At 40.1% G+C, this 27845-nt stretch overlaps 1 protein-coding gene across 2 annotated transcripts; it reads left to right on the forward strand.

Moving 5' to 3' along the window:
* Positions 1-1813: 1813 nt before the first annotated feature.
* Thsd1 (thrombospondin type 1 domain containing 1) lies at positions 1814-27726 on the forward strand. Of its 2 annotated transcripts, XM_042685537.1 has the most exons (4): positions 1814-1952; positions 5995-6960; positions 18002-18163; positions 25939-27726. In XM_042685537.1, exons 1-4 carry the CDS (start codon positions 1895-1897, stop codon positions 27312-27314), a joined length of 2562 nt encoding a protein of 853 aa, XP_042541471.1. In that variant the 5' UTR covers positions 1814-1894; the 3' UTR covers positions 27315-27726. The 2 variants fall into 2 exon arrangements, with proteins under 2 accessions (XP_042541471.1, XP_042541472.1); XM_042685538.1 differs by lacking the exon at positions 18002-18163.
* Positions 27727-27845: the final 119 nt, after the last annotated feature.

Genomic DNA, 27845 nt, shown 5'->3' on the forward strand with positions numbered 1-27845 from the left:
AATGGAACAGAATAGAAGATCCAGATATAAATCCACAGGCCTACAGCCAGCTGATATTCGACAAAGGAGCCAAAGACATACAATGGAAGAAACACAGCCTCTTCAACCGCTGGTGCTGGGAAAACTGGGCAGCCACATGCAGAAAACTAAAAGTGGACCCCAGCCTATCACCATGCACCAACATCAACTCAAAATGGATTAAAGACCTTAACATTAAACCTGAATCTCTGAAACTACTGCAGGACAGAGTAGGAGAGACACTTGAACTAATAGGCACAGGAAGGAACTTCCTGAACAGAGTCCCAGGGTCACAACAAGTTGGAGAGAGACTCGACAAATGGGACTACCTTAAAATAAAAAGCTTCTGCACAGCTAAATCTATCGCAACTAAGCTAGAAAGACAACCAACTAATTGGGAAAAAATATTTACCAGCAATATATCAGACAAGGGGTTAACATCCTGTATATACAGGGAACTCAAGAAACTAATCCCTCCCAAACCTAACAAACCAATTACTAAATGGGCAAGGGAACTAAAGAGGGACTTCTCAAATGAAGAAATAAAAATGGCAAAGAAACACATGAGGAAATGTTCATCATCCCTGGTGGTGAAGGAAATGCAAATAAAGACAACCCTGAGATACCACCTTACCCCAGTCAGAATGTCCCACATCCACAAATCAGCCAACGACAAATGCTGGAGGGGATGTGGAGAAAGAGGAACCCTATTACACTGCTGGTGGGAATGTACACTTATACAACCACTTTGGAAAGCAGTCTGGAGGGTCCTTAGAAAGCTAAAGATTGACCTCCCTTACGACCCAGTCATACCACTTCTAGGCATCTACCCTGAACAACAGGAACCAATATACAAGGACACGTGCACCTCCATGTTTATTGCAGCACTGTTCGCAATAGCTAGGATATGGAAACAACCTAGGTGCCCCACCACAGATGAATGGATCCAAAAATTGTGGTATCTATACACAATGGAATATTATGCAGCCATTAGAAATGACAAAATAATGGCATTTGCAGGGAAATGGATGGAGCTAGAAGGAATCATGTTGAGCGAGGTAAGCCAAGAACGAAGAGACAAACGGTACATGGTCTCCCTCATAAGTGGATGCTAAATCCAAAAGGTTAGTGATACGACAAAACTAACAGGACTTAAGAAACAAAGAACTCCCGCTCATCTGGTTGAACCACTACTAAATATCCTCATGCTGCTGATCACAAATATGGTATATAACATGTGAACACTGTTATATATTACAGACTGTGGTAGACAATTTGCTCCAGGGAAGTTAGAATGAACTTGTGACTTTGAAATTATGTAATCATTTAATCACAATCAAAAAAAAAAAAAAAAAAAAAGAACCTCGGGGAAGGGAGGGAGGGAGGGGATGGTAGGGGGAAAACAATGGAGGGGGTAACAATGTTCAAGAGGAAGTGTACTCATAACCTCACTCATGTAACTGTGACCCTCTGTATAGTAGCTTTACAATAAAAAAAAAAAAAAAAAGAAACCAGGATAAACGGAGCTGAAAAAAAAAAAAAAAAAAAAAAAAAAAGGTTTTGGTATTACAAAGATCGTCTTGATGTTGGGTATATTGAATGGTTTTGACAGGTGAGCTATGTCATGGAACCAGAGGGGCTTGTACCATTATAGGTCATCACCCTAGGGGAAATTAATGTTCTCCCTAATTTCCTTTCATAATCTAGGAAATTTGACTTCTTGGAATGACTGCTAATTTTTATTTTATGAATGCCATTGATTGGAATTGTTGTATTCTGAAATTTTAATTCCAGGTGTTTGGGGGGAAAGAAAATCACCATTTGGATGTGAAAAAGGACATGAAGAGACTAAAGACTTGGGATTTTGCTCATCAGAATGAAACCAATCTTGAAGGACTTTTCAAATCTGTTATTGGTCGTGCTCTGTGACTATGGTAAGTCTTGTGCCTATAATTGAATGCTATGAGTATCAAGAAAGAAACATAAATTTGAGATTTGTCCATGCACTTATGAATGATCCTGCACAGAGGAAGCAAAGTGTTAACAGTACAGTGCCTTTGAAACTCTTACCTGGTAACTCTGGGTTCTCTGAAGGTGATCTGGGAGTTCTGCATGATTCCAATTGCACCTTAAATACACTTTTAGCTCTTTAAAAATACTTCACTACAATTTTAACAAATTGGGCACAAGCATATTTCCTGGAGTTCATGTGGATTTATTTCTGAGTAATTCAGTGTATTATCACTTCACACACACACACACACACACACACACACACACAAACACACAAAGTTTTTTTTTTATTTGGGGCTTCTATGTAAGATTCCTCTTGACAAAAGAGTTTTGTTGTTGTAGTATCTTTGGAATCAATCTGAATTTAAATCCTTGCCAGTGTGTTCTCTGAGGCATGTTTCTTAGTCTCTTAGCAATAACACTGACTCCTTAGGGGTGTTATGATAAAATACCATCAAGAATGTGGAACATTTTAAGTGTTTTCATGTATGGTAGATGCCTAAAGTTAGTTCTTTTCATTCAGTTTGTTTCAACTAAAAATTGAGCTCACTTTTCAAGTTTTATATAGCTTCTGAGCCAATATAATCACCAACATGGCATAATCTTCACTACCTTTGATGATTTCTAAATATTTCATAGACATCAAAGCAACTGAGGTGATCTGAGTGGAAACTGACTTAAAATTCAATACTGAAAATGTAATCCCAGAGGCAGATACTTCCTGGCTTGTGTAATGTTAGTGGCAAAGGCAGTTACAAAATAGAGCATGCACAGTTATATCCAGTAACTTTTCTTAGACTTTTCTCTTTCTTTTTTTCATGAAGCTTATTTAAACATGAAGACACTTGATCTAAGGAAAGCCAGTGTGGGTTTCACTTATTTTACAGTCAATTATTCCTTCTTAAAAACAGTTTATACTGCCAAGCATCAGTGGCTCACACCTGTGATCCTAACTACTCAGAAGCCTGATATCTGAGGATGGTGGTTCAAAGCCAGTCCAGGCAGGAAAGTCCGTGAGACTCTTATCTCCAATTCACCAGCAGAAAACTGAAAGTGGAGCTGTGGCTCAAAGTGGTAGAGCACTAGCCTTTAGCAAAGCTCAGGGACAATGCCCAGGCCCTAAGTTCAAACTCCATGACTGACAAATACACAAACACATATACACACACAAAACCCCACAGAAAACAAAAAAGAAAAAAAAAAGAGATTACACTGCATATAATAGCCTCTTGCAAAAAAATATGTGTTTTGCTTACATGATAATAAATAAAACAGAAAAATTCTAATGGAAGCAAAGCATGTACAGATATTTGTTGTTATTCAGAGCAAAATTTCTAGCTGTATATGGTGATATAATTCCAGTGCTATTAATAGGCTAAGGTAGAATAATCATATGTTCAAGGTCAGCCTGTGAGCTCCTATCTTCAAAACAAAAGTAAAAATAGACAATCTTCCCTTACCAAAAAAAGAAAACAAACAAAAAAACTAATGGAAATGAAGATATTTTCATGAATCTGTTGTTTCTCCTTTTATTTTTATTTGATATGAATCAAAATCAAAAAGTATTATTACCAGTTTGGTTTTTTTTAACCCACATGCTTTATATAGAGATATTAGTTTAAATTTCATTAGAATTAGGAATGGGAAAAATGAAAGAAGAGAGATAATCATATTGTTATATGTCTGCTTACATAGTTAAGATATGGCAGAACCAAATTCTAGTTTTCAAAGTTAGAATGTCTTTTTGCCTGTAGGTACATTCCCATTCTTGTGAGTTCATTACCAACTTTTCCCTTCCCTTTACCCCTTCTATCTGCCACTGCTAGAAGCCAAACATTGTATATTTGGTTTCTTTTTCTAGTGAATCATGTTGGAACCAAATATCTCCATCAGATCAGAGTCTGATCAGCCTCTTTGACAATTCCTATCATTCAATAGACTCTCCTGTTAAGTAAGAGACCATTTTCTTCTTCATCTTCAAATGCATTCCAGAACTATCCTGCCCACTTCAGATTCAAATTAGTATGACCTTGCTATCAGTCTTACCTCTTTCCTTGGCTCTGGTGATACAATTGGAGTCTCTTTGACCACCAGTGCATCAAAGGTACCAGGGCTGCTCTGTATTAACATGTGAGCTGCACTGGACTCAACAACTTTCTTCAATCTCCAAATACAAGGGAATATTACTCAACTGCTGTTGTCCCTAAATTAGAGAAAAACAAGTTGATCTTATTTTGATAAAGATAATAATTTTGATCAAGCATTCAAGTCTATATAATTCAATACAAATTTGTATATTTCACTTCATCTCAAGCAGAAGGTAGATAAAGTGATGAACTAATTTTAAAAATAAATTCTGTACTAGTATATTTATACTCTAATTTTCATACATTGATGAAATACTTAGAAGAGCATTTTTAAGATAAGACTATAACTCTATGCAAAAATCACATGAGATCACTGGGACATGTAATATATGGTATGTATTATATTACATGTAGATGAGGTATATATATATATATATATATATATATATATATATCTAGGTATATATAATGGTAAATTCATAATTATACAAGTTGTTTTTCTAACCAAAAGGGCACTGAAGTTCCTTAAATCTTTTTTTTTTTAAACCCAGCCATGGCCCCGTTGATTGTTGGATTGCCAAATTCTGCCTCCTTTGATACGTGTTTGGATCATGTTCAAAATGGAAACAAGGATTCTTGTGTCTATGTTCTTTGTACTGTTCACTTCAGCTGCTCTGCTGGATCTCTTTTTAAAAGAATATAATTGATCCTAACTGAATGATACTTGTGAGGCTAGTAGTCATCTGTCCTTACTGGGCCAATACCACTTGCTATAATGTCATTAATGTTGCCTAGGACAAACCTGGTTATTTCATAAATATTTGTTCTATTCCTTGGGTGACCCATGGAGAATAAAGTGGCTACATTTCTTACTCACTTAAGGGTTTCTTCACATAAACACTGGTAAAAACTCATGTCTTTTTTTTTTTTGGTCGGTCGTGGGTCTTGAACTCTGGGTCTGGGGACTGTCTCTTAGCTCTTCAGCTTAAGGCTAGAGCTTCACCACTTGAGCCACAGTACCACTTCTGGCCTTTTCTGTTTATGTGGTGCTGAGGAATCGAACCCAGGGCCTTATGCATGTGAGGCAAGCACTCTACCACTGAACCACCTTCCCAGCCTTCACAAATCTTGAATATAAAAACTTTGAAGTCAATTTAAGGTTCTATATTCTAAATATTCAGTTTGTTTTATATCACTTAAATCAAGCAATTATGATTTCAATGTCTACCCATCATCTCTAAATACATAAACACTAGAAACATGAACAAAATGAGAAATACAGCGTACTGGACTCTTTCTCTAATAATAGTTGACAATTCTCAATCTGAGAATTATTCTAGCTTCATAGATTTTCTTTGAATTTGCATGTTCAGTGTTATGAATTCAGGACACTTATCACTAATTTGGCATTTTATTATTTTGTGCTAGCAGTGGGACTTGAATTCAAGACCTTGTACTCTTGCTCGGCTTTTTTTTTCCCCTCAAAGTTGGCACTGTATCCCTTGAGCTATACCTCCACTTCTGGCTTTTTGCTGGTTAAATGGAGATGAGTCTGAGAGATTTTTCTATTTGGACTAGCTCTGAACCATGATTCTCTTAATCTCAGCTTCTTAAGTAGCTAGGATTTACTGACATGAGCCATCAGTGCTCAGCTTAATTTGGTATTTTAAACATCCTGAAAGTTGCTGAGAAAACAGGGCCACTTAGAAAGGAATGAGCTCAAGTCCCTGCTCCCAGGAGCTGTGTGTCATTTCACATTTTTACGTCATCCTTGGCTCGGTTCCAACTTTGGTCTAAACTTCTGTTTTCATTAATATCACTAATAGTGCTGCTCAAATGCACCCTTTGTAAACCAGTTTTGGCCATTTTCTTTCAGTCTTTGGAGAAGCTGAATATATCCTCTTGAGAGAACCTGGCCATGTAGCGCTAAGTAACAACACAGTATCCGTGGATTTCCAGTATTTTGATGGTGCTAATAGCACACTGAGGAATGTGTCTGTCCTGCTGTTGGAGGCCAACACCAACCAGACTCTAACAACCAAGTACCTCCTAACCAACCAGTCTCAGGGAACACTCGAATTTGAATGCTTCTACTTTAAGGAAGCTGGTGACTACTGGTTCATAATGACTCCAGAATCATCAGCCAACAGCACTGCAGTGCCCTGGTGGGAGAAAAGTGCCTTTCTAAAGGCAGAATGGCCTGTCTTTCATATAGACTTGAACAGGACATCCAAATCAGCAGAAGGCACCTTCCAAGTGGGTCTATTTACCAATCAACCTCTGTGCTCTTTTCCTGTGGACAAGCCTGATATATTAGTGGATGTCATCTTTACCAACAGCCTTCCTCAGGCAAGAACCAATCCTGGACAGCCGTTGGAGATCAGAACCAGCAAGAGGACAGAGCTTACTCAAGGACAGTGGATAGAGTTTGGCTGTGCACCTGTGGGACCAGAAGCCTATGTTACAGTGATATTGAGGCTGTTCGGTGGAGACTCAGTCATTGCCTCCATAGGACCCATTGACTTGGCCCAGAAATTTGGATACAAACTTGTAATGGTGCCAGAACTCACATGTGGGTCCCAGGTAGAGGTGATGGTGGTGCCCCCACCATGCATCTTCGCCCAAGGAGTGGTTACTGTTTTCAAAGAGGCCCCCCGGCGCCCTGGGGAGAGGACAATTCAGCTGGCAGAAAACAGCCTGCCCCTGGGAGAGAGGAGAACAGTGTTCAACTGCACTTTGTTTGACATGGGGAAGAATAAATACTGCTTTCATTTTGGTGTTTCAAGGAGAAGCCGTTTTTCTGCCAAAGAGAAGGAGTGCATGCTAATTCAGAGAAACATAGGTTGGTATTGAGATTTTTTTTTCAACATTCAAAAATCAGATCAGCATCTTTATTTTTGTTGTTATTTGATTGGTTTTCTAAATGATTATTTAGAATTTTGATGCATTGGACTATCATTTTAATGGTTCATTCTTCATAGCTACCAATTGACATTATCATTCTTACCTGAAAAATTAAGAGTACATTCTTTCAGCATCCACGGGGATTGGTCCTGGTGTACATTTGCATAGAACCTACAATACACTTTTGTATAGTTTTAATTATCTTTAGGTTACTTTTAACACTTCATGTAATACACATGCTATGTAAGTAGCTGTTCTTACTACATTGTTTGGAGAATCATGACAAGATGCAGCTTTTGTGTGTGTGAATATTTTCCATCTGTGGTTGGTTGAATCTGCAGATGTGGACTCTGGGAATGCAGAACCTGTGGGAGGGCAACTGTCTCAGTAAGTGGATCATTTAATCTCTTTAGGTCTCAGTTTCTCCCTTTGTCAGGTAGGGATAATGAAGTACCTACCATGGAGAATGAATAAAATAAATATAACCTTCTTTGTACATAGCTTATAGGAAATGCTCAATTATTAGACTACAGGTTTTTTTTAAAAAACATATTATTCTATCAGGTATAAGAAAGCCAATGACAGAAAAGATTGGAATTCAAAAGTGAATTCTAGATTATATTTAGTAACTGTCAGGTTTGGTTTTTTTGTTTGCTTGTTTTTTTTGCTAGCTGAACATGTCTTTTCTTTGCTAGCTGATCATTCATTTTAAGAATGAAGCATTTTTACTGAGAAATCCAAGCAAGATCTCTAAGATGCTTTCAGACTGTATTCTGTATAGATGTGTGGCTCAAGTGCCATCCATCTGATCCCTCCCCAACACTTCTCTATTATTTTATAATTAAATATTTTTGTTGTTTTTATGAAGGTGATATACAGAGAGTCAGGTAATGAGTATATTTCTTTCACTCCCAGTTTTATTTTATATTTTAATTTTTCATCTCATTTCATTTGTTCATTTCAGCCATGGGGATCAAACCCAGGTCCTCATGCCTAAAAGCTACCACTAACCTATAACCCCAGCCTACCCACTCCTATTTCTACTCTTTGTATTTTTCCCTTTTCCTGGGTGTAAGTCTAGTCTTAGTAAGTGGTGTGGTTTTCTAAACTGCTCTTCTTATCTTCATCCCACAAAGTCGATGGCCTTCTGACTCCCCAAGCTTCTAACTGTAACCCCAGAGCTACCTACTTCCTCACCATAGAAGTCCCTTTCCTTTAACTTTCCCCTTTCTCTTCTTTCAACTTACCTACTTGTATTTACTTTGCTTCTTGCCTACAGTTTGTGGCCCATCCTTGTATCCACCCTACTACTATCCTCAATTCCTCTGCCCTGGAGTCCTTTCCATGCCCCTGCACAGGCCACACCCTACCTCTGTATGAATCCAGCCATCTGCTGGCTTCCTGTCAAGCTGCTGAGGTTGCATGACAAGGTCACAGTTGGGTAGGCTGGTACCCATTGTTCATGCCTCTGCCCTCAGCTGGTCCTCTATACTGGTCAGCAGTCACCTGGGTATTTTGTGCCTAGTTCTGTACACCAGCTCATTTATACTTCACCACTCTGCTCAGAGTTCAACCTTATGGTTAACTCTAGGAGTTGATCTTGTGGCCTGCCACACAGAGGAGTTGACTACCCAAATGGGAACTTATTACCTTTTCACCAAAGATCTGTAAGTCTATAAGTATTGGACCCAACCTATCCCCCTTCTTTCATGTCACCATGTCCGTATCAGGTCAACCTTCCCTTCCACTGTGGAGCTCAGCCCCTCTAGTCATTTTAGGAAACTTTCATTAATCATTATTCTCCTCCCAACTCCTATCCTTAACTGTCTCTTACTATAAAGGCTTACTCTCATTGGCTTTGAAGTGCAATTTTGTTTTTTGTAAATTATAATTTTCTTACCTTAAAGCACCAAAACCTCCCAAACTAAACCTGATATTCACTGCACACATCACTCTTACTCTTCTTTACTTTATAACTTCCTCCTCCTCCTTCTCCTCCTCTTTTCTCCTCCTCCTTCTCCTCCTCTTCTTCCTCTTCTCCTCTTCTTCCTCTTCCTCCTCTTCCCCTTCCTCCTCCCCCTGCTCTTCCTCCTCTTTCTCCTCTTCTTTCTCCTCTCCCTCTTCTTCCCCCTCCTCCTCCCACTCCTTCTCCTCTACTTCCTCCTCCTCTTCCTTCTCCTTTTTGTGTGTGTGCCAGCTTGAAATGAGTACTTGGTTCATCCTTCCTTCCTTCCTTCCTTCCTTCCTTCCTTCCTTCCTTTCTTTCTTTTCTTTTCTTTCTCTCTTTCTTTCTTTTCTTTCTTTCTTTTCTTTCTTTCTTTCTTTCTTTCTTTCTTTCTTTCTTTCTTTCTTTCTTTCTTTCTTTCTTTCTTTCTTTCTTTCTTTCTTTCTTTCTTTTTCTTTCTTTCTTTCTTTCTTTCTTTCTTTTTCACTTATGGCTGGCACTCTATTACTCAGGCCACACCTCTGGCCTAAATCTTTAGATCTCAGCCTCCAGAGTAGCTACAACTGCAAGTGTGAGCCACCAGCACCCAGCTTGTCCCCCCCCCCCCTCCCCCCTTTTTTTTAAACGGTTGACTATTTGGAATTTGTTTTCTTACCTTTCATTCACTTCTCCTACTGCTAACTGGCATCTGACTTCAACTCCTTGGCTGCTACTTCTTCATCTCCTTAGCCTGTGAGTTCTCATCTCTTGAGGGTTGGTCATCTTTTCAGTTTTCACATACTTGCTATGAATGCTAACTTGATGCTGAGTAGTTGGCATCCCTCAGATGCCTCTCAGCTAGCTCCAGAGCAGCATATCTGGAATTAGATTCATCATCATCTTACCTGCTAAACCTGCCTCTTCATGAAAGACTCCACCATCTTTGTTTTTGTTCAAACCAGAAACCCAAGTCTTCCTCTTCCCCACCACCCCCTATAAAAAAATAAATAATAAGTCACGAAGTCCTGTAACTTCTGTTTTTTTAGGTGTCTAACTGTCCACTTTTTCCCAGTTCCATGTGATGACACTTGATTTAATTTTCCATTACATTTTACCTGGACTCTTGCAATAGATTCTTAATTAGTTCTTTCTTTTTTTTTGTCAGTTGTGGGGGCTGAACTCTGGACCTGGGCGATGTCCTCAGCTTTTCAGCTCAAGGCTAGCGTTCTACCACTTGAGCCACAGAGCCCCTTCTGGCTTTTTTCTGCTTATGTGGTGCTGAGGAATTGAACCCAGGGCCTCATGCATGTGAGGCAAGCACTCTACCACTGAACCAACTTCTCAGCCCCCTAATTAGTTCTTGACTATCTACTTTATTCTCTCAATACACACAGAAGGTTGTTTAAATTCAGGTCTGCTGAGGCTATTTCTCTATTCCAGGCCTTTCAGTCCCCTCACTTGGCATGGATAGGAATCTAAAAGACTTTCCATGGTCATTGGGCTGCCTGTTCTGCCTGAACCCAGTCCTCATCTCTCAGCTGGGGCTTGGACTCTTGTCTTCTCCTAGTTAACATTAACATACCTACAAGTCTGCACTTCGGTGACTTTTTCTTTACTCCAAGATTCCACCATAAGCTCTTTTGGTTCCTCTTTCATGGCATCTGTCACTTCTGTCATTATTTGTTTAAAGTCCTTTTCTCCCTACACAGATCCCCCCATTCTTTGCACTTCTGAAAGTAGGGAAACTCATTTGATGGTAAAATCCTACTTTCACCTTCATCAAATTATTTATTGTCTTTATTTAACCCACTTAGGATACTTGGCACACTAATATTTATTTATTTGTTTGTTTGTTTGTTTTTGTTCCAGTCTTGGGACTTAAACTCAGGGCCTGGGCACATTCCCTAAGCTTTTTCCTTTTTCCCTCAGGGAGATTACTACTACTTGAGCCATAGCTCCACTTTCCACTTTTTGGTGGCCAGGCTGGCTTTGAACTCATGATCCTCAGATCGCAGCTTCCTAGATAGCTAGGATTACAAGGATGAGCCACTGGTGCCCAACAATTACTTACTCATTGCTTTTGAGATAGTGTCTCACTCTGTATCCCAGCCTGGTCTTGAATTCACTATCCTCCAGGCTCAGCTTCTTGGGTTCTGGGTGCACAGGTGTGTGCCACCACTCCCAGCTTTAATATATGCTTTCAAAGCATAAATTAAATTCAGGTCCGGCTGATTTCAACTAGGCTTTAGAGAAAGTTAAACTGAACTGAGTCAGACATCCAAGATGATATTGCCTTTTCAAAAGAAGGTACATATGTGTTCAAGGAAAACAATTCTGACTGAAACTAACAGAAATGAACTAAGTGAAATCGAGGAGCTTGGGCTATTTGATTAATGACATGTGGGACAGGAGAACTTTCTTGTTTTGACAGGCTGCTGGGCATTCCACGATGCTTTCATTCAGTGTCTAATGCTGGATTTCCCCACAGAATCAGCCAGGGAAGACATTGGAAAGAACGGGGTAGAGAGTGGTTTTCTGTGTGCCCAGGCTGAAGATGGTCATGGGCTACCTGGGGATTGCCCCATGCAGTACCTACTACACATAACTTTTACAGCTGAGTAGACTAACAAGAGGAGCTAAACACAGATTCTCTGTGTGGCAGATTGACTATGATTCTAACTAAGAAGTAAAATTTATATTTGCAATAAGAACTTCAGTGCCTTTCTGTGTTTTTAATACTAATCGAAAATTAGAACCCCCCACTAATACTCCACAGTCTGTAAGTTTTTACCACCAATATGAGGCTACAAGTGGAAAACTTTATACCTGACCTGTGTGACCAGGTTGCAGTCAAAACATAAGCGTTAAGTGGGTGTGATGTGTACATTACTAATCCCAGCTGCTGGGGAGATGGAAGCAAGAGGATTGGGGTTCAAGGCTAGCCTAGGCAAATGTGTGTGTGTGTGTGTGTGTGTGTGTGTGCTGGATTGGAAGCATGGATTAAGTGATAGAGTGCTTGCAAAAACAAAATAAAATCCAGGCACACTAAAAATATTGTATAAATTTATAGGCTATTTTTGGGTGGATAAATGAATTGCAGGTTTAGGCTCGACTTCCTTCCTCACATTATCTCATGGTGTATATGCAAACATTCTAAAGCCTGAAATACTTACTGTTCCAAATACAAAAATACTTTCAAACATTGGGGACAAATGCTCATGACTGAAGCTTATGACTGATGTTTCAAAAGTTTATGGCTGAACCAAATTCTCCTCTTTTTATTTTCTACTTAAATTGACAGTGCTGACCAGTAAAAACAAACAAACATCTGTTTTGCCAAATAAAATCTTTCATAGACCTACTGGGACTTGTATGAGCCATTGACTCAGTAAATGTGCATTTTTTTGGAAAATGAAATAATGTTTTTTATGTTTGTCTCTTCTTTCAAACATGCCTTTGGATGTAACTATATAACATATTTGGTGTGTTGCCAATAGAAACTGTTCATGATCTTTGCATAGTGACCTTTTGTATAGCAAAAAGCACTGGCCAGAATGCTTTCAGAATATTAATATGGTCAGTCTTCATAATCCTGGGATTTAGATTCATAATGTTGTTAATGTTATAGATTAGGAAATAGAGCATAGATATCTGTTAAGTCATTCAACCAGGGTGTTTTGACTGGCAAAGCCAGAATACAGAACCAAGTAAACTATGGATTGGGGATGTAGTTCAGTAGTGGAGAACTTGCCTGGCATGCACAGTGCCCTGGGTTTTATCCCCAGCACCACAAGTCAAGCAGTTAATCAGTCAGACACCTAAATTATCTAGGATAGAAGTTTACTTGTATTGTCACTGTGCAAATATTTTCCATACAATCAACTGTCAACTTCTCTTAAACAAAATAAAGCTTGGAGGCTGAAAAAGGGTTCTACACACAAACAAACAACAACAACAACCCTCAAAGAAATAGAAAAAAAATTCTGCTATTATCGTCCTTATCTCAGTTCCTCTGTGCTGCCCACATACCCCTTTTAGAAGACCCATAACCACTTGGGAGTTTGCTATCTCAAATGAAAGCATGATTTGTTCAATATAAGTACAAAGAGCATCGGAATGGCTTATCCCAGTTGCCTTTGCTTCTGGTATTTCTAACTACTCACTGTGTGTGTGGAATTTTCTTATAAGCATATTTTGTTTAGTTGTCTTGGTCTTTTAAGCAAAATGTCTTATAGATGGGAATGTTTCATAGGCTTTAGTTCTTCAGAGTCTTTAAATCTGAAACATTTTTTCGTTCCTGTATATCCTGCAGTCTGAAAAGCATTTAGCCTAGCCAAACAGGTTTGTTGTGCAGTGTGTACACATGTATGTATGTCTAAGCAGGACTAAACAATAATGGACTTCCTTTCATGAAGACAGACTATTTGGAATATCTGTCACCTTGTTCTTCATGAACTATTGATACCTAACAGGTTCCCATTTGCCAATTATTTTCCTCTTATGTTATTAGCAGAGATTTTCAGAGATAAAATGGTGAAAAGGGTTTTTTTTCCTAAAATTTTTGGCTAAATTTGGTCATTGCCATCTTTGAGTGATTTCCCATTTAATTTAACCAAATTAAATAAAATTAACTTAAATGTTTGGATTTTCTATTGTTTTATATCCCATGACTCATGATTTTACTTTCAAAGATAAAGGACATGATATTTTTAAGTTAGATATTTTTTAAAATCAAGATTCATGCCTTTCTATCTTTCTGGTACTAGCGGTTGAACTCAGGGTTTGTGTGCTGTCTCTGAACTTTTTCATTCAAGGCTAGTATTCTACTTCTTGAGCCACAGATGTATTTCTGGCTTTTTGCTGGTTAATTGGAGATAAAAGTCTCATAAACTTTTCTGCCTGGGCTAGTTTCAAACTGGGATCCTCAGATCTTATCCACCTAAACAGTTTAGGATTACAGGTGTGAGCTACTGACACCAGGCTATATTGACACTTTTTATTTTTTACTTTTCCCCCTAGACCTTTTCCCCATATTCATACTTTAAAAATGGATTATTTTCCTGGTCTCCATTAAGGGAAATTTTGATTTTAGTTTAATAAGTGACTATCCATTTAAAGAAATATTTATATAAAGTCAAAGAAAAGTACAAGAAGAATAACAAGAGGATTCTAGCTTTTGTAATTCTCCTTTTTTATGTGGTCTTAAACATGAGCACAAGAGGAGAAAATGTATGTTGACTTAATTTTCTACTTAGATTTCCCAGTAGTGGTTTCTCCAGGAAGTTTTTTCAAAAATAAATCCCAATACTTTAGCTGAGAGAGACTTTCCTCTGAGATTCTTAAAGCTTTTCAAGCACTGGGGGCTTCATGTCTGAGCAGCAAGGAAGTTCTGCAGACAAAGCCCACACATTGTTCTGCTGTAGGAGGAGCTGTGGCATGATCCCAGAGACACAGAACCAATATTGTGTTCAGTTGGACCTTTGCATGGAACATCATTACCACACCTCAGTTGATTTTGGTCCAGGATACTTGCTTGTAATGCTCCCACTCTTGTGAAAATCCTAAGAGACTTAATTGCTCTGAAGAACTCATATTCCATGACTCACTCCAGAGATTGCACCATTTGGCTTTCTGGACTACACATCTATCCTACACATTTCCCTTATGTTTTGTAGTGCTTTGTATTCCTTTGGCTGCATTTTATGTTTTTTCTATAAAAGATGAGGAGAAATTTTTATGCAGAGGATGCTTTGGTTTCTAGTGTTAGCAGAACCTGATAGGTCTTGGGACTTGGATGTGTGTGGAGAGAGAATAGACACAGGCTAGTTCTTTATAGGGAATAAAGCAATTATTTTATTTGATGATAATTGCATACTTGTTAAGAATAAAAGTTATCATTGATAAATAATGTCAGTAATGGCTGCTTTGGCTAGAGAGTGTAACTCAGTGGTAGGGTACTTGCCTAGGATGCATGAGGTCCTACATTTAATGCCTGCCACCAAAACAAACAACAACAAAGAAGGCTCTTTTGGTAGAGCTTTGTCTGTATTTTGATGTTCTATTGTTTAGTAGATCTACATTTAGGATTGTTAAAGCTCCTCACTGAATCAACTTCTTTAGCATTATATACTACTCCTCTTTACCCCTAGTAGTATCTTTGGTTCTCAGCCTGTTTTGATATTTTGATATTAATATAGCTACTCAAATTTTTTTTGAATGTTCACAAGGTCTATCTTCTTCTGTCTTTTAATCTATCTGTCTGTCTATCTATCTATCTACATTAGATGTAAAGTGATGTTAAAAAGAAACTGCATGTAGTTGGGCTATTTGTGTGTGTGTGTGTGTGTGTGTGTGTGTGTGTGTGTGTGTGTATGTGTGTGAGTGAATACCAGTACTGGGGCTTGAACTTGGTTGCTACACACTCACCTTTTTTGGTGTTCTACTGCTTGAGCCATGCTTCCAGTTTTTTTGCTGGTTAATTGGTGATAAGAATCTCTTGAAGGCTGGGAAGGTGGCTCAGTGGTAGAGTGCTTGCCTTGCATGCCTGAGGCCCTGGGTTCCATTCCTCAGCACCACATAAGCAAAAAGAAAAGAGCTGGAAGTGGCACTGTGGCTCAAGTGGTAGAGCGCTAGCCTTGAGCTGAAGAGCTGAGGGACAGCGCCCAGGCCCAGAGTTCAGGCCCCACGACCGGACCTCCCCTCCCCCCCAAAAAAACCCCAAGAATCTCTTGAATTTGTCTGCCAAGGCTGTCTTTGAATAGTGATTCCTCAGAGATCAGCCTTCTGAGTAGCTAGGATTATGGGTGTGAGTCATCAGTGTCTAGACCACGTGTTTTAAAATCCAATCTGATAATCTGTTTTTAATTGGTGCTTTTTATGTTACTTATATTTGATGTAGTCATTACATGGTTGAGTTAAAGTCACCTATTTTTCTGAATTTATTTTTTGACTTTTTTAAAAAAATCACAATAGAATGTCTAAGTTTTTTGGTTATGCTGCTTGATTGTTTATAGTATCTTGAGTGTATAATGTCTTCCATTAATTTTGGAGAGTTTTGGACACTGTATTTTCAGAGATTAATTTTGTTATAGTTTTTTTCTTCATGTATGAGACACTATTTCATGTTGTTCTATATCCTTTTGTCTTGTGTTTTTTAATATTTTAATTTCCTCTTTTTCCTCCACTGTCTTTGTTGTAGTCCATTTTGTGCTATTGTAACAGAATGCTTGAGACTGGGTAATTTATGAAACACAAGACATTTATTTTTTTACAGCTCTAGAAGCTGGAAAGTTTAAGATCAAGGGGCTTGCATTTCACAAGGGCCTTGGAAGGACAAAAGAATTTGTGGACGTAAGAGATATCAGCCAGCCTCAAGTCCTTTTATAGTTAGCACTTAATCTGGGAAAGGTACTCAGTATCTAAACATTATCCCAACACTGAGGCAGATATGAGAATGGTGTCTTTTTAAACATACTCCTTGTGGAATATTCTGAACTCATAGTAGTATGTGAATTTTAGTTCGGGTGATTTCTTTCTATGCTCATATTCATTGTTTGCTTCCTTATATGTGTTGACCTATTACAAGATTATGGAACACATTCTTCATTTATTTCATGGGTTTTTAAAGGTTATAAAATTTCCATTTGACTCTGGTTTATAACTCTTATGCAAGTTTCTATCTGTTCAAATGTCTTAATATGCTCATTTTCCCCAATCTCTAACATAGCATAGTTATTTTAAATTATCTCTCTATTCCATTTAATATCTGGGTTACATCTGAGTCTCACTCGATCTATTGATCACTTTGTCTCTTGATAGTTTGTATATCTCATAATCATTTGAAGTTAGAAATCTTGTTTGGAATTGTGGAAACAGAGGAAACAAAATTTATGCCTGGAAATAGGTATGCTTCTATATCCTTTAGGTCTTTAGTGTGGGTACTGGCTTCCTATCATTAGAATTTAGCCATGTTTGGGGTTTTCCTGTTGCTGTGGCAGTCTTCAATGGATCATAGATTTCAGGATTTTCTAGAGTTATTCTGGACAGTTATTATTAGGACAGGCATTGCATTGCTAGAGGGTTTTTTTCCTCAATGCTTTTTTCTCTTCCACTTTCAGCTCTGGGCTTGAGCCTGCATGCCAGACAAGCTTTCATCTCTAGCTCTTGCCTCTCCTCAGCACTGGTCTGCTGTTATTTGAAGTTGGCACTTGCTAGCATGGACTAAGAGGAGAGCATTCTTTTTTGCTGGCTCAACCTCATCTCAGGCAAGTGCTGTGTCTCTGAGTCTCAGAGATAGAGCCTTGTTGATGTTCTACCACAGTGGTGGAAGATCTCAAATTGTGTGAGCCCTGGATATTTTCAGCTCCAGCAGGTATTGGTCCCAACTGATGCTCTTAAGGTTGACAAAGTTTGCTGTCTTTTGCCCAATGGTTTAGGCTAATATTCTTTAGAGAGGACAGGAGGGAGGATCTGGGTGAGGTTTTGTGCCGTTTCCACAGTGATGTCTCTTCTCTTGTCTGACTTGTACCATAAAGAGGCTTTGTTCAGTCTTGTACTTGACTTCAGTCTTTCAGGTAAGATCCCCAGAGAAGAGCCTGCGTGGGTACAAATTCCCCTTGTTATATTCCTGCTAGTGGTGTTGTATTCTCATGCTGGTCTTCACTAAGCTTCTAGCAATTCACTACATTTTTAGCTGGCTTCTTCTCACCAGCTTGTGTGGGTGGGTCCTGGAGTCTATCCTAGGCAAGAAGATGTTGCATCCCCTCTTACACTAGAGCATCTTGTCTTTCCTTATACTTCAGGCTGGTTGCTTGCCCTATAACCTCAGCTCTCTCTGGTGGGTTCTAGGAAAGCTAAGATTTTTATAGCTCCTACAGCTTTTTTTTGTTTTAAAGTTAAAAGTAGCACTCTTTCCAGTTTTCTACTTCTCTGGGAATGTTTTTACTTATGGACTTTTAAAGACCTGAAGATTTGAGTTTTGTTGTTTCATTTGGATGTCGTTAAAGAGTCATTCTCAAATGAGCTAGCACTGAGAGCATGACTTATGTCCTTGCAGAAACGTGGGGAATGTGGCAGCCATGGAGTCAGTGTAGCGCTACATGTGGAGATGGTGTTCGAGAGCGTCGGCGCGTGTGTCTTACTTCCTTCCCCTCCTCCAGACCAGGCTGCCCTGGAAAGTCCTCGGAGATCTCCCCATGCTCTCTGGAGGAGTGTGCTGGTAGGTATTTTAGCTCCCTTTGGGTGTCTTCCCTAATCAGAGGGAATATGGAAGCCAGGCCTTCTTGAGAACTACCTTTCTGCATTTGAAAGTATATTAGTAGTATACGCATTACTGTTTTTTAACTGTGTGTTCTGTGTGTGTGCACACACAAACATGCCAGTACAGGGGCTTAAACTCAGGACTTTGGTCCTATCCCTGAGCTTTTTTTTTTGTACAAGGCTAATCCTCCACATCCAGCTTTTTGCTGGTTAATTGGAGGTAAGAGTCTCATGGACTTTCCTGCCCAGACTGACTTTGAACCATGATCCTCAGATCTCAGCCTCCTGAATAGCCAGAATTAAAGGTATGAGCCATTGGCACCCAGCATTTCTAATTACTTTTGATTGTAAAAACCTTGTGTTTGTTAGTGTGTCTAATACAGAAAAGCTGGAGAATGAATTCTCTGATGAGATTTAATACTGTGGAAGAGAGGGAAATGACAACAATATATGTCTAAATTAAAGAGACAAACATAGTAAATAATTTTGTAAAATACAAAATTGTAGTAGGAGTATAAATTCCTTAGATTTTTTTTTTGAGACAGCAGAACTTAAGATCCTCCTGCCTCAGCCTCCCAAGTAATAGGATTACAGAACTGGGCCACCACATTGGCATCTTGTTACTTCTCCCTCGGCTTCTCTACTATTCCTGTTCTTCCCTCTCCGCACCAAAAAATGCTGTAAAAAGTATTTTCCTTTACTTATTTCCCCCATCATCCTAGAGAAGTTCAAGGGGACCACATAGACAATTGTCAAAATGGAGCAAGACACTGTTTTTCCCCATACGTGGCCTAGGTTTATTCATTACCACCCCTACCTGGGAGAAGGCAGGGTGTTTCTTTTTTCTGTCACCAGGGGACTGGCCTTTCCTGCATTTTTTAATATCTTCAAGTCACACATTAGTCAGTGTTCCATGTGCTTAATGTGACAAGTCTGTAGATGTGGTATTCACATCATGGCTTGTGGAACCAAATCCTCTTCCATGCCAGTTACAATGAGGAATGACCCTTCTCTCCCCACCACCATTCTACCTCACAGATGCAACTCCTGGTTTGTCAGCTGACTTTTGTAGTGATCCCGGCCCTTAAATAATTCCTGTCAAGACTTCTTCCTGCCCAATTCTTGATCAGAATGCCATACTTAGTTTCTTGTCATCTCAGACCAACTTTTAGCTAAAACCACAGGCTTCTGTCAACACACACAGCCAAGGTCTTGACAGTCACAGGTAAAACACTTGCCTAGCATGTACAAAACTCTGAATTTGATCCACAGTACTTTCTAAAATAAATCAATCAACCAATAAATCAAGTAATCAATGTCTATGTTTCCACTTCATATTTCCAGATCATTCCATAGGCCTTGCCCCTTTTCTTCAACATCTTAAGAACTTTGTTTTCCCTTCTTTTTTTCTTATTTCAGCCCCAGGCCCAGGTTCATCTCTTTCCCTCAGTCAGCTGCATCTTTGAATAATTATTTCTTCATTTTTATCTCCTACTGTTTGTTTGGGGTTCTTTTGCTGTTTAATACTTTTAATTACATGGTTGTAATTATACAATTTCTTCTACTCAGTATTTTATAGTACACAAGATTTTCAAAGGTGACAACCTATACCAAACTATATATATATGTAAGGTTCTCAAGGCATTATGAAGCTTTTATCTTAAAAATACTTTCAGGAAAACTAGCCAACCAATTCTCTCAACTTTTAAAAATATGACCCAAAATATTCATTTTAATAAAAATCACAATAATGATTGAACAAATACTGATTAATCAATTACATTTTAACACCTTTAATAATCTGTACATGAGTTAATGTTAGATAATAGCCTGCAAATTATTAATGTAAAACTGTAGTACTCTATTCCAATGAATGACTGCTGGTAGTTCTACTGGGAACCAAGGAGGTAATTTTCTACAAAGTATAGGCAAACTATCCAGTCTTTTAACTCCACCTATAATATTTCCACTTAGTGATATGGGGTATATTTGGATCTAGACGAACTGGAAGAGCAGCAGGTAGCCTCTCTGGGACATTTCACCGGAAAAGAACTATGAAAGAAATGGAAGGCATTTTAAGATTGTTTTCAATGAGCATTACTTTCCCAAGTGCAATCATAAGTTGCAGAAAATATATGAAGGAAACAGTTGAGATAATTCTAGAATGTTCCTGAAGCAAGCACACTGGCTTCATCCTTTTACTGGTATCTAAGGCTGTCTTTTCTGTCTACTGATTTCCTTGTGTGTAACTTCCTTCAACGACACCTCATTTTGTCAGTTCTGGGATAGCATATATTCAAATGAATGTGAAATCAGTTGCCACTGACTTCTGCTGTTTTTTTTAAACAAAGAATCTCAGCCATTTATTGACTACCTGGTGTATGCCATTATTTCAATACACTATCTCACTGGAACCTCAAGCTGATTTTGCTAAGTAGGCATTTGGTGCTGGGTTCAGATCTTGAAAACTTACTTCCTATGAGACATTTTTGTAAATGCCCACCTATATGAAGTAGATATATAGATGGCCCTTTGTGTCTGTGGATTCCACACCCAAGGAGTCAACCAATCATAGATGAAAATCATCAGAAAAACTTTGCATCCATGTTGAACATGAACAGACATTTTTCTCATCTTTACTCTGTGAGTACAGTATAACAACTAGTTACATAACATTTACATGTACTCGGTGTTATAAGTAACCTAGAAGTCATCTAAAGTATTCCAATGTATGTGTGTAGATTCTTTGCAAGTACTAATCCATTTTAGAGAAAGGACTTGAGTATCTCTAGAGTGTGATATCCACAGTTCTAGAACCAAGGAACGACTGTGTACTATTTTTACACATCACAGACACAGAGGATTCTAGGGCCTGGAAAAGACAGCAATAAAAATCTGATGGTCTAGAGCTGACTCTATCATGCTGCCTGTCTTGAATACTTTGCAATTTTATATTGACAATTCTGGCTTTTTAAGTGGGCATTATAAACTGGAATTAGTAATCAATTTTGAGAAAATATGATCATATTTCTTATTCTAGCATCTTATTTCTTTAACACTGTGTCAGACCTATAAATACAACCATTATTAATTAAGAAGAAAGGGAAATACTAAAGCTAATCTACGCAAGGCCTCAGATCAATGTTTACTTGGATAAACATCCTGTCTTTCAAGTCTTCTCTTTCTGGTGATCTCTTTATGGGCTACTTAGCATTAGAGGATTTTCTTCACATCAGGATAACCAGGAAGGTCTGGATGAGGCAGGGATGGGCCAGGCAGCAGCTTTGGAGGTTTTTTTCCATCAATGGTTTTGAAGGTTGCCAATCACTATCAAAAGATAACTGATCTAAGAGCCATGATAGCAATGCTGCTACCTAATATCACCAGAAGCTCCTGCAGATGAAAGAAGCAATAAATCAGGCAACAAGTCTTTCACCACTAAGCTGTTTTTACTGGGTTGGTAGTTCACAGTTTTGTTTGGCTTTCGAAGAGTAGTTTTATGCCAAGGTCTGAGAGTAGCTCTGGACTAATTTGGTCTTTCTTGTTCAACAAGAAGGTAGGAGGATACAATTGCTATAGTACCCACAGTCCATCTGGTGAAATGCTGATCATTGTATTTTTATCTTTTGGAGGGATGGAGTTTGAAGGAGGGCCTTACTTCATTGGAACTCTACCACAAGAATAATGCCTCCAGCCCTGATTTTTGCTTGCTCTTTTGGAATATCATGGACTTTTCTGTCTTACCTGGCTTTGAAAGTTGATCCTATGGATCTCAGCCTCCAGAGTAGCTATGATAATAGGCATGAGCCACAGAACTTGTCATGCTATTATCTTCTTAACAATGAGTGCATCAATTAATTGAACTAATGTTTATTGAGTACCATCTTTGCAAATTACTGTAAGTAGTATAGGAAATAGATTTAATATGTTGATAAGATATGTCCTCTTCTTAAAGAGGTTCATGATATCTGAAAGGTATAATAGGTATAATGAAGCCAGGTATCAGTGGCTCATGCCTGTAATCCTAGCTACTAAGGAGGATGAAATCTGAGGATCATGATTCGAAGCCAGCCCAGGCAGGAAACTCTGTGAGCTTCTTATCTCCAATAAATATTCACAAAAGCCAGAAGTGGCACCGTGGCTCAAGTGGTAGAGTGCTGGCCTTGAGCACAAAGAGGGTCAAGGACAGAGCCCAGGCCCTGAGTTCAAGCCCCAAGACTGGCAAAAAAAAGTAGGCATAATGCATGTACATCATAACACCTTTAATGATAAAAGTATCTACAGTTTGTTATGGAATCATGTAGGGTGATAATCCATGCCTGGAACAACTCAGTTCTTGGAGCAGGTGATATCTGCAGTGTGAGAACTGAGAAAGTTCCACCCAAGTGAATGAGTTCAGCAAGGGAGATTTAGGGAACAATGACTGAGGGCCTGGAGGAAGATGGCAGAGTACGGGACCTGGAAAAAACTGAGAATAGTTCCCGCAGTGGGATGATGAAGTGTGCCAAGGGAAGGTGGGAAAACAGGCTGGACAAGTACTCACAGGCCTGATCATGAAGGCCTTAAAGCTTTAGACCTGAGTTTTAGAGCAATTTTTGGCTGTAGCATGGAAAAACAAATCAAAAGTACAGGTATGGCAGAGAGATTCCTGTTAAGTTTTTCAGTAACCCATGTGAAAATAGAAGTGCCAGCAGTAGGGTCAGGAGGGGAGGATGCGGTAAGAGGGGTATGCAAAGACCCTTGAATGAGTGATACAGAGATAGGAATGAAGGACAAAAGTAAGTAGTCTAGTACTAACCAGTGTGTGAACAGCAGAGCCATTCCCTCGAAACTAGGTACATCAGAGGAAGTACAGATTTGGAGAAAGTTAAGAAGTCTTGGGCATGTTTAGAGGAAGGTAGCAGTACATGATATAGACTATTATCCCTGCTCCAGAGTTCATGCTCTTCTCTCTAAATCATGTGATCAAGTGCTATCATTGAAACAAGTGAGAGAATTGCAGAGGGACCAAATAGTAGCCAGTGCTGCAGGACAGAACTTCTTTACAACTGGTTGTTAGGATGATCTTGGCAGGAGCTGGCACTTTGGAATCCTGGGAGCAGGTTACCAGACACAGAGGTGATCACGTGGGAGCAGCATGTCAGTAAATGTGCACTCCTCCTCCCGCAGCTGTGGCTGGGAAGACGGGGAGAGAGATCTGCCTGTGGTAAGAGGTGAGACAGCAGAACAATCTTGTAGTTGTTGTTTTTCATTGTAGTCTTATTACTTTTAAAGTAGTTACACAAAGGGATTACCATTCAACAAAACAGTTTATAAGTACAATACACCTTGACCAAGAAAAGCTTGGTTGTGTTTCTGTGCTGACAAAAAGGAGCTACAGACAGGAGACTCTGAGGATGACTGGTACAGAGGGATGATCCTCTAGAAGAAAGATGGTCTAGAGGGCATTTGTTGGCAGTCTTGCCTTTTCTAGGAGCTGTCCCTGGGCTTTTGTGCTCAAAGCTAGCATTTTAGCATTTGAGCCACAGCTCCACTACTGGCTTTTTGGTGTTTAATTGGCGACAAGAATATCAGGAACTCTCCTTCCCTGGCTAGCTTTGAACCATGATCCTCAGATATTGGCCTCCTGAGTAGCTAGGATTATAGATGTGAGTCACAACACTTGGCTTTTGTTTTGCTTTGTTTTCTTGATAGTGTTTAGGGATTGGATGTAACAGCTAAGAATTCATACATTTGAGTTTGCTTAGGAAGGACTTTTGTAGCAGAGCAAAAGAGGAGATACATAGCTCAATATTAAAAGTTTTGAGAGTTGAAGTATTGAAAGAAAATGGGTTCAGTGATAGATCACATGTCAGAAGTGAGGCCAAGAGGCATCTGGCAGACTGGGAGTAAAGAGAATGTTGGAGCATCATAAGTCTCAGCAAAATAATACAACATAAGAACCACTAGTGAGTGAAAGGGGCAGACACAGCCAGAGAAAAGCCTGTAAAAGTTCATATTCTTGAATATGAGATCTGGGGGTCCAGTTCAGTGGTAGGCTATGTAGCATGCACAAAGCCCCTGATTTGATCTTCAGAACTAACAAAAAAAATTTTAAGAAGAGAGGTGCAATGGTAGACAATGAGAAAGACACACACACACACACACACACACACACACACACACACACATGCACGCACACACACGCACACGCATATGCACACGCACACACACAGAGGGGTAGGGCACATACACTGAAGCTGTTGCGATGGTCCTTGCTCTGGGATGCAATGGAAGGATGGAGCCTTCCATTTTGACAGATGGCTGTGAGGGAGTTAGAAGATGATGGTATTTTGGGAAAGGGAGGTAAAGGGTATCTAAGTGGCTGGCACAGGTATCAAAAGAACAAAAGATTCATGTAGCAGTGAAGGAATGCTGGCTGAACATTGTAGTCAGGAATGAGATGAAGAACATACTGTGTTGCTAACCCTGTTTCCTTATAGAGAGGTACATGCAACAGCTCCTACCTCAGGAGCTTGGAAGAAGCTGTTTAATTGGTTAGGAAGGCCTCATGTTCACCAAAAAGGCAAAGGATAGGCTTTGTGGGAAAGACAGGGATAATAATGAGGACTCTCAGCAAATGTCCTCTGATAATAGAGTACAGTAGAAAGGCCCAAGAGGGGCAGGCAAGGAGTGAGTAGAGAATATGAGGCCTAGAGCAAATGGGCATAGGACTATAGGAAAGAAGACAGGTGTTTAGAAGGGCTTGAATGATGCAGGGACCAAGGGAGAAAAAGGTGAGGTCAGATGGCAATAGTTGGTCTCAGTTTTCCAGAAGTTTCCAAAGCAGTATAAGTAGAGGCTGGAGGTGACATCAGTGTCTTGATGAAGTTTTAAGGACTGTGGGACAAATCAATTTGAGAGAGTGAGGAAGATGAAGAAGACCAATGCTGAGGGTGAGAAGGGAGTGGACAGCCGAAAACCAGGAGAGAAAGGAGAGGCTTTGCTAGTCAGATGACAGTTTGATGAAACAGTCTTCTTTCCTCAATCAGATTCTTGTTTAGGTAGGCACAAGCTACCTAAATCATTTTGTGTTTTGAGTTTTCTACTGGGTAGGAATTGCCTCTGTGTGTCTCACAGGTACATTTACTACAGGAATCCATGATGTATCCATTATCGAGGCGAAAAGCCTTGATGTTGTCTACCCCTTGCTTCAATGCAGAAAATAGGGAAGAAGTCTCAGCAGGAACTGGTAAGCACAGGGGTCTTTCTGTAGCTTTCCTGGCCACCTACCTCCCTTCTCTGGTCCCTGATTTTCCTCTTTCCTGGTGACTTTGTCATTGGAGATCCATTTGCCAGAGCCGAACTCCCAGCCCTTGTTTCTTTCTTTCTTTCTTTAACTGCTTTGATAATCAGAACAAGCAACTCAGTGATTTTAAAACCATGCAGAAGCTTGGCCCTAGTGGCTCATGCCTGTGATCCTAGCTACTCAGAGGCTGAGATTTGAGGATTGTGACTCAAAGCCAGCCCGGGCAGGAAAGTCTGTGAGACTCTTATGTCCAATTTCTGGTGAGGAAACAAGAGGCAGCACTGTGGCTCAAAGTGGTAGAGCACTAGTCTTGAGCCAGAAAACTCAGGGATAGTGTCCAGGCCCTGAGTTCAAGCCCCATGACTGATGAATGAATGAATGAATGAATAAATACCATGTAGAGAAATTAACACAAGAGAATAACTTTCTTTTCCATCTCTATGTAGCTCTCCGGCCATCCAATCCATCTTCTCTTCCGCCCAAGGATCCAGTGAAGTCCAACAACATAGTGACTGTGACTGGGATTTCCCTGTGTTTGTTCATCATCATTGCCACAGTGCTCATCACACTTTGGAGGAGGTTCGGCCGGCCCCCCAAATGCAGCACCCCTGCTCGACACAACTCTATCCATTCCCCTGGCTTCCGGAAGAACTCGGATGAAGAGAACATCTGTGAGCTGAGTGAGCAGCGGGGGAGCTTCTCAGATGGGGGCGATGGGCCTGGGGGTAGCCCAGGAGACCTGGGCATCCCTCTGACCTACAGGCGCAGTGGACAGGGGTCTCCTGAGGATGATGCTTCTGGCAGCGAGAGCTTTCAGTCCAATGCCCAGAAGATCATCCCCCCTCTCTTTAGCTATCGCCTTGCCCAGCAGCAGTTGAAGGAGATGAAGAAGAAAGGTCTGACAGAAACCACCAAAGTATATCACGTGTCTCAGAGTCCCCTCACAGACACTGCCATTGATGCTGCCACCAGCCCCCCGTTAGACTTAGAAAGCCCAGAAGAAGCAGCCAATAAGTTCAGGATCAAATCTCCATTTCTGGATCAGCCTGGGGTGAGTGCTGGGGAAAGACCTCCCTCCAGGCTGGATTTCAGTGTGTCCCCGGCCAGCTGTGCTATTAGCCCCAGCCAGACCTTGATCCGCAAGTCCCAGATGAGGCACACTGGTGGCAGAGGGGGCTCCTCGGAAAAGAGCCACCCTAGGAATTCCCACTTCCGGAGGACAGCTAGTTTTCATGAAACCAAGCAGGCACGACCATTCCGGGAGAGGAGTATGTCCACTTTGACTCCACGACAGGTCCCTGGCTACAACTCCAGGACAAGAACCTGGGACCAGGCAGAGGACAGGGGTAGGCCTTCAGGTCGAGGCACCCATCTGCTTTCTGAGAAAGGGGAGCATTTCCAAGGGGCAGGTGGGACCAGTGGTCTCCTAAACCCAATCTCTAAATCCTACACTGTGGGGCAGCCCATGAGGAAACCAGATTCTGGGGATCGCCAGGCAGGATTAGTGACAGGAATTGAGAGAACAGATCCTCACAGAGCTCGAAGGGGACCATCCCCCAGTCACAGGAGTGTTTCAAGGAAGCAGTCATCCCCATCTTCCCCTCAAGACATCTACCAGAGGGTCAGTCCACTGAGCCCTTCTCAATTCAGGAAAGACAAGTGTCAGAGTTTCCCAGCCCAACCAGAGTTTGCCTTCTATGACAATACATCATTTGGCCTCACAGAGGCAGAGCAGAGGATGCTGGACCTCCCAGGGTATTTTGGCTCAAATGAAGAGGATGAAACCACAAGCACACTTAGTGTGGAGAAGCTTGTCATCTAGCTCAAGAATCTGCCTGGGTCTTCCCACACCTTTACCCACATGAAGACATTGACTACTCCCATTGTCCTATGACCAGTTTCACAGAACTGCTCAGTGTGTAGGGAGGAAGTGCCATGCACATACTTTGATTCATTAGGAAGAATTTATTTATCCTGAGCATCTCCTTTTGTTATCTTGGCTTAATACTATTTGCTACAATAAAATCTAAGCAAAAGCAGATAAGGCTTGGCCTATCTCGTGGCTAGGAAAGATGATAAGACATAACTTGTGAGGGTGATGCATGTTGAACAACACACTGGCAGTTTCTAACTTGAAGTAGAAATATAGAAACCCCAAATAATAAATAATCAGGACTGGAGTAAAGATAACTTGGTAGCACAGTGCTGTATTGTAATTTTTAAGTCACAATTACATAAACATTTGATGCCTATCCGGACAAAATAGTTGGCCTGTCTAGTTAATGATGAGCAGTAGTAGTCCACCAAACTACCTAGAAACAGTAATCTCATAAGACATTCCAGAAGAAGTTTG

Source organism: Dipodomys spectabilis, unplaced genomic scaffold (genome assembly GCF_019054845.1).
Source record: "Dipodomys spectabilis isolate Male_0828 unplaced genomic scaffold, ASM1905484v1 ptg000095l, whole genome shotgun sequence".
Lineage (NCBI taxonomy): Eukaryota > Metazoa > Chordata > Mammalia > Rodentia > Heteromyidae > Dipodomys > Dipodomys spectabilis.

What these genes read in the sequence shown, in the direction of transcription:
- Thsd1 (XM_042685537.1), top strand. Translation starts at nt 1,895, where the DNA reads ATGAAACCAATCTTGAAGGACTTTTCAAATCTGTTATTGGTCGTGCTC. An exon ending in GCTAATTCAGAGAAACATAG is followed by an intron (nt 6,961 to 18,001) that starts GTTGGTATTGAG and finishes ATGTCCTTGCAG; the next exon opens with AAACGTGGGGAATGTGGCAG. An exon ending in CTCTCTGGAGGAGTGTGCTG is followed by an intron (nt 18,164 to 25,938) that starts GTAGGTATTTTA and finishes ATCTCTATGTAG; the next exon opens with CTCTCCGGCCATCCAATCCA.